Below are 15,203 nucleotides of genomic sequence, written 5' to 3' on the forward strand. Positions count from 1 at the left end.
TCTGTTTTAAATGCTTTTTCACTGATTTAATATTTTATTAGTTGTACCAGATCTGGACCATTGTATTGGTATCAATACACGTGTCACCGCCTAACGGTGGTATTGCACGGAATTGTACGAGATCGAAATTGCAGACAATTTCAACCCCACATGAGCCCACCTCGATCCGATGTGTTTCTACTCACGAAACCCTTCACTCTTTTTGCCTCGAATTGAACACTCATGCATCAACAAGGAAGCAGATTCAGATATTCCCACCATGATGACTCCAAAGCTTCATAAGGACTGTGAATTACAATCTGAATCTCTCGAGCAGTAGTCCTCTGCAAATTCTCCGATTGTCAAATCGGCCAAATCGAGGAAAGCTTCTCTTCTTCCGTTTTTATCTCCTGTTTTTTTATTCCTTTATCTTTTGCAAGCAAACGGAAAACGTTAATATTTTTCTTATGATTTATTTTCTTTTCTTGATATCCAAACAGAGCCTTAGGGTGACTGGTGGCCACGGGCGCGTGCTCAAATTTGTGCGCGAGGGTTTTTCCTGATCCGGGTGAACAGCGAGACAAGAAATCCCAAAAGCAAAACGTTTCGGTCCCAACACTTTTTCTTTTCTTTATCAAAATGCTCCTCGTCGATTGTAAATAACTCTCTCTCCTTGGCCGTCCAGAGAATCAAGAAATTAAACGTGGCTTACCGCGACGACTATACTGCTCTCTTCTTCTTGCTCTGGTTCACGGGCATGGCGGTCTGTAGAACAAACATTCATCTGGTGTGAGACCCATTTTTTGGATCTTCTCAGTGATTCTCCGCGATGTTTGAAGGTCTGGTTCGTCAGTTGCTGCTCGGTTATCTTGGCCGATACGTCAAAGAAATCCAGAAAGATCAACTCAAGATCGGCTTATGGAGCGGTAAAGTTGATCTTTTCGGAAATCACCCTTACTATAGACTTTACTCTTAGCAATTCGTTCATTTCATTTTCGGTTCCAGTTTGGGGTTGTATTTTCTTCTTGCGTTTAACTGGCATCGAAGTTTTTATAATTTTTTTTCTTTCTCAGTTACTCTGTTTAGATGATTGTATCTTTCTGGTGAAGAAAGAAATATAATTTGGAGCTAGTTAGGTTTATCGACAGTCAGCAGTTTTAGGTTAGTTCACTGTTTTATGGCTTGGAAAAGATGTGGACTCGTTAACTTTATTCGTAGTTTATGGTTCTTGGGGACTTGGAAACACTAATGGGTACCGGAATTTGTGTTGGGTGATTGCTGACTGTAAGGTTTGGACCTTCAATTAGCTGGTACATGATCGATATTATTCTATTCTACAACTATGTTCTAAACTTCTACCATTTTTTTTGGTGCGTACAATTCATTATGAGGTACTTAAAAAATCTTTGGACTGATGGTATTTGAAGTTTCTAGAATTGTGGATGGAATATCATGAGATTGGACGAATACTCATTTTAAACAGGGTTCAATGGTTTAGTAGGTTAGTGGATGAAGAAAGATTTTAGAACCCTGTGTATGATGTCAAGAAAGTGGAAATGAATGCTTTTAGGTTTTCCTTTGTTTATAGACTTTGATGCCCTTTGACATTTATTGATGGAAGGTTTCATGGTTTTCTATTTCTTACTTGTCAAGTGTCACTCACCTGTGGATCTGTGCTAGTAGATGTCCTTTGTGAGGATTTTAGTCCGTCCATTATTTATTGTAAATTACTTAGTCTCTTTCTGGTTGGATGTAAAATGCTGTATAGATAAAAATATCTTCAGAAGAGAATGCTAGTGGCATGGAAGTTATCCTTGGCCATGCTTTTCTAAACAAACCTCATGTATTTGGGAGAAAGTTCCATTTACTATATATAGGCTTTGTTTGCTTTAACGTAAAACACTAGATACTTAAATAAGGTTTAGGGGAATATTTTACTTACGGTAATGTATTTCACAACATCTCGCCATAGAATAGCAATCCCCGCTATGAAGCTATACTCCACTTTTAGTTACTACTTACTTTTGATGAAACAATGTCTATAATTAGAAATTTAGTGTTACTGTTTTCGCCCTTTCTGCCTATGATTGTCGAAACAAACAGAGCCATTTTACTATGCTTTTGTGTTAATTACAAAATTATCCTTTCCATTTTGTTTTTGTTATAACTTTACAACATTTTGCGTCCGACAAGATGGGGCCAAATAGAATCCAAATTCTTCAAGAACTTGTTGTATGATGCTTATTGCTTATTATATAGTTCATAATTTCTTGCATTTGATTCCTGAAATCAATTAGATATACCTGTGCATTCTGTATCAGAAGTTTGTTTATTATGCAACAGCTGGTATCTCTGTTTTCTAGAATATTATTTGACTGGACATCGTCATTATTATGTCTAAGGTCAAAACTTCATCTAGTTATATAAACTATTTAAATTCTCATTGGGTAGACAAGAAGGCATTCTGTGTGGCTAACTTTAGACAATGCCAAGCTGAATTGAATTGGAAGCTCTTAAGTAAACAAGTCAGTTTTGAACAGAGAATTTGGATAATGTTGTATATTCCTGGGCTTGACTTGCGCTCTCTCTCACAAGAATGCCTTTGGCTGGGTCTTTAGCGATATCTTTGGCTATTGAAATGATGATTTGTTGTTGGCATGACAAGTTCATTCGGCATTCCTCCATGCGGCTGCATGTTGTTCTGTAACACATGCTCCAAGAATGAACCACTTATTTATTCATTGCAGAGCAGAGAAAAGTGATTTAAAATTATTTCTTAAACATTGACCACTATTGTTGGTGCTTCCCCTTGTGTTTTAGTGAGGCAACAGAATGTGGAACCGTAGTGAATTTCACTTGAGACCCTTTTAGCTCCCATGGAGTATATGGGAAGAAAAGACTACTAGAGTTTTTTGAAGACAAAGATGCTCTAATGCCCAGAGCATCATGAGCAATAAATTTTAGGTGAGAGTAGTTCATTGAGTCAGCATTGTCAATATCTGTAAAGGGGTTCATTACTATCATGTTATGGTGTCCTTAGAGACCAAATTAGGGCTTTATTATCCTTGTCTCTCTGTTGTGATGGATGTCAATTGGTGCCTTTCCCTAATAAATTGGGTAATGCTGAATTATGATTGATGCTTAATCAGTTGTAGAACTTTCACACCGAGGGCGTTAAGTATCAGAGAAAGGGTGATGTGACCTCAGCAGAGTAAATGCTAGCTATTTGTCAATGGATAAAGTCTGCGGAAAACCTAATTTGAGTATTCTATTTAGTGGATGGGACTCAAACATAGTAAGTTTTGGCCCTTTGGGCCTTCGATAGCCGGGGAAGTTTGTTGAGACTGCCACATCTCAAGCTCCTTCAAGAGCCTATCTTATTTGTGAACATTTAGTTGTCACTGGTGTAAGGTGAGCTAATGAGAAGGCAGTTTTTTCTTGTTTAAAGTAGTTTAGTAGAAGTTTTTATATTAATAGTGAGTGCTTAGAGATGTCTGTACTGCAACTCTACCTTCCTTACCCGCACATTATTTTTTCATAGATTAACACCACTTCTATATAAGCAGTGGTTTTGTATTGACTTGGCTTTGTTCCAAAAATATTTTCCATTAAATGGAACCTTTGGTTTGGAAATATAAAACACAAAGCCTAGAATTAACAACTCCTTTTACTTATCTCCAGACCCCAAAAGATAATCCTTAGTCATGTACTCATGTTTACCAATCGTTTTTGAAAACTAATGTTTGCTAATATTTGTTATTACTTTGGATTACCTGGAAGAATTTAACTTTTATACTCATAGAGTCATAGTTGTCACGGCGTCTGGGTGACCCAAGGCATTGGAGGGGGCCTGGATACAAGGCGACACTAAGAAGGGGCCTAGGCCACCAAGGCACCTGGACGCCTAGACATCGAGGTGATGCCTTGACAACTATGTTATAATCTTAGATTCATCTTCTTATCAATGGAATTCATTATTGATCTGGTAGTATTCTTTTTGTAAGTGTTAGGAGAGGAAGAGATTATTGATATTTTGGAAGTTCTAAGGAAGTTTTTTCTTGTTGTGCAGAAGAAGTCCTATTGGAGAATGTAGAATTAATTCTTGAAGCTTTTGATTACCTCCAGTTGCCTTTTGCGTTAAAGCAAGGTAAAATGATGCAATATAGCTTGAATTTACAAGTTCTGAGTCTCTTTGGAACTTTGATGAGACTTGTAACGTCCCCAAGATGACAATACACTGACACATTTTCAGTCTAACAAAATAGCTGATGCAGGAAACAAATAGAAAATTTTCAATTATGCCTGCTGGTAAGGGCCCAAGGGATTTTGAAGAAGAAAATCCCAAAACAGAACATAAATAATACGTAGTCAATGGTGATTCCAAGGGAAACAACAGTATTAATGATGAAGAAATATTAGAAAAGCAAAACAGCGAGATAAAAGTCCAAACCAGCAATAAGAATGCAAAGTCACAAGGCCACAACCCTGGGAATATAGCATTAAGGAAGGAGAAATCACCCACGATTCTTGCTCCATACCAATACCAACACCAACACCCCAAGACTTAATTTCATTTGCTCAATGCACCCAATAAAGCTGTCTACAGCCCTATATATAGATTAACCATCCTAAAAACATGTTTGGATTTTGACTCTTAAGATGAATTCCTAAAACACCCAGGAAATAGACCTTCTTTGAAAATGGAGACTCTTAATATGAATTTAATTGCAATGTAGTAACTCTAATGATTATTCAACAAGGTAAAGTATCGTATCGTATTGTATATGAAGGTCTTGATACAATGGTGTCAATACGATATGTAAAATGCAAAAAAGAAAAGAAAAAGTATCTTCCCTATTTCGACTGGTTGATACTGCCTGATACGGGATCGGTATGGATAGATACTTCATACAGGTAAGATACGCTTGATAAGCCTTACTAGAACCTGCAAAATAGAAAACGTTTGATACTGCCCGATACGGTATCGGTATGGATCGATGATTCATATAGGTAAGATACACTTGATAAATCTCCTAAAACATGCAAAATAGAAACCGTGAGTGAGATTCGAAACCAAGAACAACTGAAGGCTGTAGAAACTTGTTTTTCTCTTCATTCTGAGTTGGAGAAATTTGTCCGGCATATAAAAGACCCTAATCTTCACCATGTCAACAATTTCTTGGATTTACAGTGCTCAACTCACATACCTAAACGGATTTGGAAAAAAAGAGGTAAAGTTGTAGATATCTTTTTTTGGTGTTGTTATGCGTCCTAGATTAGGTAAATACTAGTCAAATTTCTGCATCAAACTGATATTTATTTACATATTGCATAAGAAAATGTTTTATGCTTCAAAACTGTATCTTGCATGTATCTGAAGCACATCCATGCATTTCTTTGCCATTTCTATGCATATCTTAGCGTATTTTGCATCTATCCATTATGATACGATATGATACAGTTCTTATAATTACCCTTCTGATACGATACCACTACTTTAATGCCTTGGTACTCAACCCCTTCCCTAGTTAAATAAACCTATTGGTTAAAGAAACAAACTTGAAATAGAACACCTATTCTTGTTAGACTTCCATTAATAGGAAACCCCATCAAAGATCAACACCTCATTAGTAAAGGTCATAATTATGCAGAAGTGCAGAAAGAAGAGGTAGAAAGGGGCCTGTGGCTATGTTTTGGGTCGTTTGGTTCAGTTTTTTTTCCAAACCTGACCAGTGGTTCAAGTTTTGATCCATTTAAGGCAACTCCTAATATTGGGCTAGTTTAGCTTGGCTGGAATAGGATTTTGTAAGTCCAGCCTTGCTGGGTTATTATATTAAGTTGTTGAGAACTTGAGATATAAGAGGACACCTAATCACAGCCGTTGGTTGGGAGAAGGTTCCCTTTTCTGTTTGGGTTCTGTTTTCTTTATTTATTATGGGGGAATTACTATCACTCCAATACATTTATCCTGTATTTACTCAAACTCCCCTACCAACTTCTTTTATGATTCCCCCCAAAATGTGAACTTCCACTTCTCCTTCTCCCTTGATAATTCAAAATGCCCATATTACCCCTGGCCCCCACCCCTGTACTGCCATATTCTCCCTCCAACAGCCCACCTCCCTGCCACCACCCCTACCTCATCCTTCCCTCTCCTGCAACCTTGCCTCACCCCCTTCCCTGCTTACAACTGCCCTCTCCCCCACTCCACACGAATCATGGTTCACCACTGTTTCACTAATTTTAACACGGCCAAGATGAAATGTCACACGAATCAGGGATTCAACATTGTTTTGACGATTAGTTCGAAGTGGTGAATCCACATGTATCTGGGATTCACCACCATTTCAGTGATCTCGACATGGCCAAGATGAAATGCCACACAAATCAGGGTGTTGCATCAACATTGGTTCGACGATTAGTTCAAAACGGCAGAGACGGAATGCCACATGAATCAAGGATTCAACATTGTTTTCGTCGTAATTTTGATCATTTCGGTAAATGCCCTAGGATAGTTTACCTCTAGTATATAGATAAGTCCATTTACAGGGCAGTTGTGAAGGACTCTAAGCATTTCTTCTGGCACAATATGGTGTGGCTGGCCTGTCGTACAGTTGGGAGGAAAATTGGCTTTGGCACCATCGGTCCATGAATGGGCTTAATCCTCCTAGTTCATGTGTTTGCCATTAGGATGTATGGAGGGGCCCCACTTTGTACTCATGTATCACCACACAATATTGCATTGTTGGGAATTGGGAGTCCTTGTGTGTCTATGTTACATGTACTTTGTCCTATTTCATAGTTAATCAATATCATGTTGCATAATTTAATTTTTTTTACTTGCCTTTGTTTGTATTCTAGTACTAAAACAATGTGTAGAATAGGCAATATTTCACAAGGTATACAGTGGGGTTCGACATATACTGCCAACCAGGGGTGCAAATCCAATAATGTAGGACTGGATTTGACAACCAAACCAGACCCAAGACTGCAGTATCTTATAAACCAAAGAACAACCAAAATTTACCCAAAAGGAGACAGCAGCAATAATCTAGAATTTAACTAGTAAACAGAATTTGAAAACTAGAAGTAACAAACCCAGAATTCTGGGATATCGACTAGCAGAAATTATACCAGTAAGTAGAATCAATTAACAACAGAATTAGGACAGAAAATAGGTCACAATCAGTCACTCCAAATCACAGAAATAGTATCGATCTGATAGGCCAGTAACACGGTGAATAAATCAACCCAGTAGCAGTTTTAGATTTAAATCAGAAACGGTTGAAGCACTAACAGTCTTCAATAATCAGAAAACATTATTCAGCAGTCCAGAAAATACTATTCAGATCAGCAGAACCAGAATCCAGAAAATAGAAACTTCAACCCACTACAAGACAAAAAAATGGAGATTTCTAATATCTCATCAATGGCTGGGCTGATCCTTACTGGTATAGGGAGGAACCTTCGACCGAAGAACTGGCCCAATCGGATAACCAGATCAGAAACTCAAATCAAACCCAACTAAAAAGGAAGCTAATGAAAAAAAGAAACTAACTAGTAATCCCGTACTCAATCTTAGAGCCCTCCATTGTAGACCCATAAAAGTGGTCTATTACACTCAAAACACATGGGATCAAAGGCCCAACATGTATGGAACCCAACCCTAGGCTTATTCTTAATAAAACAAGTCTATTTGGGAAATTAATCTGCATCATCCAGACATTACTTTGTGTTAATTTTCTTGCAATAGAAAGGGTTACATATGTTTATATAGGCTAAAATAATGTATCCCTAAGGTATTGGAACTTTTTCATTTCTACCTTTTTCCATACATGGATATTTTTCATCTCTCTTTTTCGTTTCTACCTTTTTCTGTACATAGATATTTTTCTTATCTACCTACTGTATCTCTTTGAAATTCCTTGGATGCTTTTCACATTCCAGCACATTGTATCAGATTAATAACTATTTTTCGTAAAGGAGAACCCTCGGAGGAGTACGGGGGGATCAATGAGATCCCAACAAGTAAATACTAAGTAGTAGTATAAGGCCCACAATGCGTTTAATCTTCATTAATTCTGGAACTCTTAAGCTTTTCTACAATGTAAAGTGCAAATAATCAATATCCTCCAAATCTTCCTATATCCATCGAGTGCATGTTTGCTTTTATTGTCTTTACCTTAATTTTTAAGAATCTGATAGGTCGTGTTGGGAGATTAAGCATCAAAATCCCATGGAAAAAGCTTGGTTGGGATCCCATTGTAATTGTTTTGGAGGATGTCTTTATATGTGCCTGCAGGCGTGATGACAATGAGGTAATTTCAGAATTAGAAGCTTCACTTGTCTCTGTTTGTATCGTGAATGCTTTTCAGGTTGTTAATCACTTGGAAATTAAAAACATATATTGAAAATTGGAAGCTTATTGACAATCTAATTGACAAGTTCTATTTTCACCTCTTTGTAGTGGGCTTTGGATTCAGTTGTTAAAAGAGAGTATGCTGGAAAAAAGGCCAAACTTGCTGCTGCAGAACTGGCAAAATTATCAGGGCGTGTGTGTGGTGAGTTCATTAAGTTCCTAATTCAAAATTTTAAGGCATAATGTGAAGCTATTCTACCTTATCTTGTTATCAGAGTATGGTGTGATGTGCATGCTGATTAGTTCTCTTAGTTATAAATTATAAAATGGTGACAAGTTCATTGCTCAGGCGAAGAATCATAGAAACAATTCTCATTTCTCAGGTAGAAAAACTTAATTATTGGATACTTCACTGAATACTTCTTGGTTGAACTGACCCTTATCTTTTTTTCCCCTACAGATAATAAGGCTGGACAGTCATTTATTTCATACATGACTGCAAAGGTGATATTGCCTTTTAATTCTCTGCGATGTGATTTCTATATCATTCAATCTTGATTCTTCAATTTGGAGCAAAAATGACATTAAAATATATTAATCCCTCCCGCCCTTAAAAAAAAAAAATTATTTTTTTGCGCATTCTTGTTGAGTTTCACTTATCATTTAATTGTTTAGGTTACTTATTGATATGAAGACTTTTCCTTGGGGATTCTAGTCTTTGAAATCCTTAATGTCATGCTACATTGCCATTTATGTTTCTGTTCTTTGCATATACAGATTCTTGACGGCATCCAGGTGTCCATCAACAATGTTCATGTTATGTATATTGATGAGCAAACTGACATGGTACTTTGGTTGCTCTTTTTTGATGTTGCTGTCATTTGCTTTTTCTTTTTGCATATACACATTCTTTTAAGCATTGATCATTTGCTTCCATTTTTGTTTAAACTTAAAATAATTCTTTGCGACTTCTAGGTTGATTGTTACTTTTCTTTTTTGACTATGCTTTATTGTGATTGACTTTTAATTGACATTCCCAATTTTACAGTTTGCTTGATATGATACTACGCCATTACTAGTTGGTAACATTGGTGATTGGAGGCTTAGTCTAGGCATGTTGATTTGATTCAATAGGAAATAGTATCCAGCTTTGTTGACTGGATCCAATCAAGACACAATAAAAGTAATTTTTTTTTAATATTTTTTATTAGTTATTATTATTATTATTATTTTTTTTTCATTTTTTATGGGTGGTTATGCAATACTAATTGGGTAAACATTATAGATGTTTCTGTAACCATAAAAGTATTTCTAGAAAACAAAAGATTTACTAGGGAACCACAATGTGATCTGTTAGGTGGGACAGATGATGTAGAACAGAATTTGGGAAATCTGCATATACATATGGAGCAGATTGGGAACCAAGAAGGGAGCGCTGAGATGGATCTGATTTGTGGTTACATGCCTATTTATAGTGAGGCCTACTGCCTTCCCTTCTCCCTTCCGTTTTACAAACCTCGCATGAAGTGATTGCGGGAGTTTTGACTTGTGGACTGATAAAACCTTTGACCAAACTTACTATATTGTATCCTGGGGCCTCCCTCTCACTCTATTGTCTTAGTCCCCTCCTCCTTTTTTGTTGTTCCCCTTGTTTAGCTACTAGCTCTAGCTCCCCTCCCCTTGTGGGTTAGTGGCCTTTGGGTTCTGTCTCTCCCCCCATTCCTTTGTATATCTTCTTTCTTCTCATTGGTAATGAATTTATTTAGTCATCCCAAAAAAAAAAAAGAAAAAAAAGGAAAAAAAAAAAAGAAAAAAAAAAAGAAAAAAAAAAAAAAAAAAAAAAAAAAACTCTAACCAATATTCAAAACATCTCAAGTCTAGACTGTGATAGTGGGTGGCGGCAGTTAGGAAGGATGAAAGAGGCGTTAATTCGCTGTTATGTCCTTGTAATCTGGGCATTAACTGCACACAATATGCAGTGAGATGATTAGGAATTGGTATGGAGATGTGATTGTTCTTTGTATAAGTAGAAACTTATTATGAGTGTAGAAGAAATCAGTAACTAATCCAAAATTATAAAGGGCAGAGACAATGCAACTTGCCATGCCAACATAGTAATTGAAATTTGGTTTCAAATAGGTCTTCCACCTCTTTAGTGGGAGTGAAACACAAAGGAAGCATGTCGGATTTGAAATCCGTGGCGATCTCTTTGATTTTAACAGTTGAAATCCAAGATAAACAAAAATGAAGGTCTTGATAACTGTTAACAAACTAGGGTTCTAGATTGTAGGCCCCCTAAACTAATTAATGTAGAACCAATTCTCAGCTAGATAACTAGGATTTTATTCCAGAACAGGATCATAGGTGCTGACAGTTGATAGACTGAAGAAAAGAGATGTCTCAGGTCTTGGACTTGTCTACTCAGATGTTGCAGTAGCAGCAGGTGTTGGGGGCTTGTATTCAAGCTTCAAGCTGAACTCGAACAGGGCTGGAATCACTCTAGATAGCAGAGGAAATAAAATAGAGAGAGAAATAAACAGAAAATAGAGAAAGGGAAGAAGAAGGTAGATGGGGAAGGGGGAGATGTTGGGTTGAGCCTCTCACTCTTCCCTAGGGCATCTCAGCTATGAAGTCTCTCATCTCACTGCATTTCACAGTTTTTTTTTTTTCGAGAAAACAACTTTTTTTTTTTCCTTCTGCAAATCGTGGCTGTAAATCAGCCTTTTATTTATAAAATTGATGATCAATTACAACCTTATCGACTGAACTTAAACCTTCCTATTGCAAATCCAAATATAAATAAAATCTTATTCTTAATTGGAAACTAACCTATTACCTATTACAAGAAAATAGGAAAGAAACAAATCTAATAAAATTAGTAAGATAACCAAATCGATTCCTTGTGAAGCAAGGATCCAGCAGTTGCCAATTAGTCTTCAAATTGATATCATCCAGCTGGTCATGGGGCCCGTACTGGAAATAATACCCTAAAATTCACCTCTACAAAAATAGTAACTGAATCCAAAAAATATGGAACTCTTCTGCTAATTCCTTCTCATGCAAGTCGTCAATCAACCCCCAAAATTCCAGCATCTCATAGTCAGAATGGGGCCCACAAATATTGAATGAATCTTCTTCAATTCTTATCCACGCAGACTGTCCTTTGGTGAACCAATCAAGAACCAAGAACCAGGCCACACCAGACTCGATGTTGTCTAATTGCACTAGTAGTGCATTATATGAAGTTTTTATGCCATTAATATAATTATGATAGTAATGCAGTATGATTAATTTAATGTAAATTTATCGATGCAATATGATATAATTATGCTAGTAATGTGCTTGTATGTGAAAACCATCATATAATAAGCAAAGCATAGGATATACTAAATTCATGAAAACAAAAAAAAGACAATGTAATAAACTAATAGCATAGTAGCATAATAATTAAGAAACATGATTATAGAGCATGTATGATTCCATGTAATGCAAGTGTATCATTATCCTGTACACAGACCATTAATAGGGTTAGAATTAGAATCAACTTCATAGAATATAAAAAAACACACACACACACCAGATAATATGGCGTCTGCCTAGGCCACAAGGTGGGCCAAGGCATCTGAGCCGATGCCTAGGCGATGACCATGTGACCAAGGTGGTCCTTTCCTGTATGAGTTAAGGCACGCTCTCACCTGGGAGCCTATGCCTTGATAACTATGGTTGATAAAGATAAAAGGAACTACATTATTTTGTAATTCAAGCTAAAAGCTTTATCCACAACTTGCTTGTGCTGGATGTCCTAGGCCTGAGCTGCTGACTGGATAATCCCATGAAGTGAACCATATAGGTATTATGTCTTGTTTTCGCATTCAAGTGGTCTCAGCTTTATCTGTAAACTCTCTTGTTTTGATCTTTGCATGTTTTCACTGTTTCAGTTGCATTTATTTTACTCTGTTTAGCCAACATCAAGGGAGAATTATTACTTTGAATGTTGTGTCTTCAAAAGGGGAAGGGATTGTTTTCTCTACGTTGGGTTATTAATTATTTTCTTATTTTACCTTTTGTAAAAATTGCTTTATTTATTTATGATTCTCTTGATTGAATTTGAAATTGTGATTGATCTTCACATTCTACTCTGCTTTGGAACAACTTATGTTGCTGACTTTGGTGAATACTTGCCAGGAATGGTTTGTATTCGGGTTGAGGCTTTCCAGTCTGACGATAACGAAGCAGAATATTGTTGGGTATTTTACTTGTTGCAATTTTTTTCCTTCAAAATGTACATGCAAATCAAATGAATATGTGAGATATTTTCTCTTGTTTTCTGATCATGTATAATTACTTTGTTGGTTTTCGAGCCTGCTTAAATATTTGTGTGATTGAACCTAAGTGCGTTGGTAAATTTTTTGAAGATCATTTTTTTTTCTTTACTTTGTTAAATTCAAGCCTTTGGATATGCAAGGCTTCTGAATGCTTTAAAGGAGCTAAACATCTAAATTTTGTTGCATTGCGTGTTGTGTTGCTTGTTGTTTTTGTTTTGTTTTGTTTTTGTGTTTGGGATGAAGTGACAAATTTTGTTAGGAATCAAGTCCAAGAATAATTGTACAAATCTGAAAAATTACTTTTGGAGTTAGTTGGACATCTCCCCTATATATACTCTACCTAGCTTATTTATGGATTCCATCCCTTTTGGTGCAAAGCAAAAGATATGTAGATATACATATTTATATATATATATATTTAAGGGGGTTTTGTGGAGTATAGATGTAAATGTTAGGAAAGGAAAGGAACAACTGGGAATTAAGGAGGAGGTGGGATTGGATAACTAGGGGTTTGTAAGGCAAAACATAGTTTCAAATTTTGTGAAATCTTGCTCAATTTTTTTTGAAAAAAATTCATCCTACAAATGTCGAAACGAAACACAACCCGATGCCCAAGGTTTACCTTTTTTTGATCGAAATATGTATTGTTTTGACAAAATATTGACCAAAATGCTACTTTCCTTTTATAATAAAAGTGATATTTCAAACGAAATGGGTCAAAATTTTGACCCATTTCATTCATTTCACTGGTTTCGACAAGGAACCTTGGGAAAACTCCGGTTTTGTGCTTTCTGTCCAAATCATTCCTGAACAAGAATGGAACAAGTTGTTGGGCAGCGGTAGAATGCATTGGAAGCGACGATTTGCTGCATTGTTTGAAGATTTTTGCTAGATTCAAAGTTGAAGGTATATCACTTCTCCTAAAAAATAATTTCTTTGCAAAAAATAGGGTTAAAATTTGGTGGTTGGCCTTCAATTTTTTATATATGTTACATCCCGTAGAACACCAGCCTGTTGCAGTGGCTCTAGATCGAGTTCTTCACGGTTCAGATATCTATACCGTAGATCAATATACCTTCAGTGTGTTAACAATTCCAATTATAATAGCAGGACTTCGAGGGTTTCTTTTGCTATACTTTGGCATGGCCAGTGTTTGTGATATAATTGGAGGATAACTTGCTTCGGTAGCCACGACGACATTTTAGTGGCTTTGATCTTGCCTGGAACTCAATGGGGTTACTAGTACTCTTAAATGGGCATAGGAGTGACCTGCTTGTATTCTTTTTTCTTATATCTTCTACCCTTTGTAATAAATCATGTATAGCAGTTGATAATTATGAAATATTTTATAATTTTATGTCGTCATTCCTAGTGCATATTTAAGTTGTTTTAATTGAATTGCATGTGTTGTAGTACTGAATTTTGTGTTGAATAGGCCATACTAAAAGATGTATACAGCAGCATACAACGTATACTACCAAACTAGGGTCTGAAGTCAAGCTACAATTTTGGTTTATTTATTTATATTATTTTTTTAATCTAAGGGTTCCACTATGTTTAGAGCCTAATTTAGGGTTTGCGAGAAGTTTCAGGACCTAATTTGATCATTTGGGCCTCGAAACCACCACTCGGAACCATTCAACGAAACAAACCAGGCTTGAAACTTAACCTGGAACAATGGGTTAAAACGATCAGGGAAGCTCATAGGGCCTCCAACAATGAATGCTTTTTGAGTATCTACTTTGATTATATTATCCAGTTAAAGAGAGGGTGGTTGTCAACTGGACTTCCCTAATTGCATCATAGGTGTAGTTTAATTTTGATGGAAGTAGTTTTGAAAAAAATCGGGGAGCTATTACTATTAGAAATCCGGGGAAGTTGTTGCTGGGGGGGTCTTCTGGCGGGAATGACGACGAGGATGATGAAAGCCATCCACTAGACCTATCTTTCCCATCGAGGTAGTCTATTGTTTCCTCCGTTTCTTTGGCTTCTGCCCCATATGCTCTGTTTTGAATGACAAACAGAGTTGCAATCTGATTTACATCAAATCAGAATAAAAAGGTAGTGGTAATGAGATGATTGAACAACTATGATTAAGAATGAGAATTGTGGTTAACAATCAGTGTGATATAGGGATGGCAATATGTCAAGTTAGGACGGGCACTTTGGTTGGGTTGGTCTGGTACTAGGCACTTTGGTTGGGTTGGTCTGGTACTAGGGATTAAGGCCTTATGCCAGGCCTGTCACCTTGCATGGCTTGGACTTTGGCCCTAGCATTCAGGCCCAAGCCTGCCAACATAACGAGCCAGGCCAGACTGGGCCTTAAACGCTTTGGTTCTGAATATGTACTCCAAAAAATATGAAGCAGCAGTTCTTAGAAAATGGGAGAGAATGAGGATCATTTTTCAAGTACTTTCACCTTCTATCTTTACCTGACAACTCTGGATATGTATGATTTATGATTCTTTACACTCTTTACTGCTGACAATCTTTCTCTCTCTCTCTCTCTCTCTCTCTCTCTCTCACACACACACACACAC

General features: G+C 36.7%; 1 protein-coding gene across 1 annotated transcript in view; it reads left to right on the forward strand.

Annotated features, from left to right (window-relative positions):
- The first annotated feature begins 485 nt into the window (after positions 1 to 485).
- LOC122076662 overlaps positions 486 to 15,203 on the forward strand; it is a 109,584-nt gene continuing 94,866 nt past the window's right edge. The window contains exons 1-7 of the mRNA XM_042642080.1: positions 486 to 905; positions 4,049 to 4,126; positions 8,185 to 8,297; positions 8,447 to 8,540; positions 8,799 to 8,842; positions 9,116 to 9,184; positions 12,524 to 12,585. Coding sequence (XP_042498014.1) covers positions 809 to 905; positions 4,049 to 4,126; positions 8,185 to 8,297; positions 8,447 to 8,540; positions 8,799 to 8,842; positions 9,116 to 9,184; positions 12,524 to 12,585 — 557 coding nt within the window. The 5' untranslated portion in view covers positions 486 to 808. The remainder of the gene's footprint in view (positions 906 to 4,048; positions 4,127 to 8,184; positions 8,298 to 8,446; positions 8,541 to 8,798; positions 8,843 to 9,115; positions 9,185 to 12,523; positions 12,586 to 15,203) is intronic.

The sequence above is a fragment of the Macadamia integrifolia genome, chromosome 4 (genome assembly GCF_013358625.1).
Source record: "Macadamia integrifolia cultivar HAES 741 chromosome 4, SCU_Mint_v3, whole genome shotgun sequence".
Lineage (NCBI taxonomy): Eukaryota > Viridiplantae > Streptophyta > Magnoliopsida > Proteales > Proteaceae > Macadamia > Macadamia integrifolia.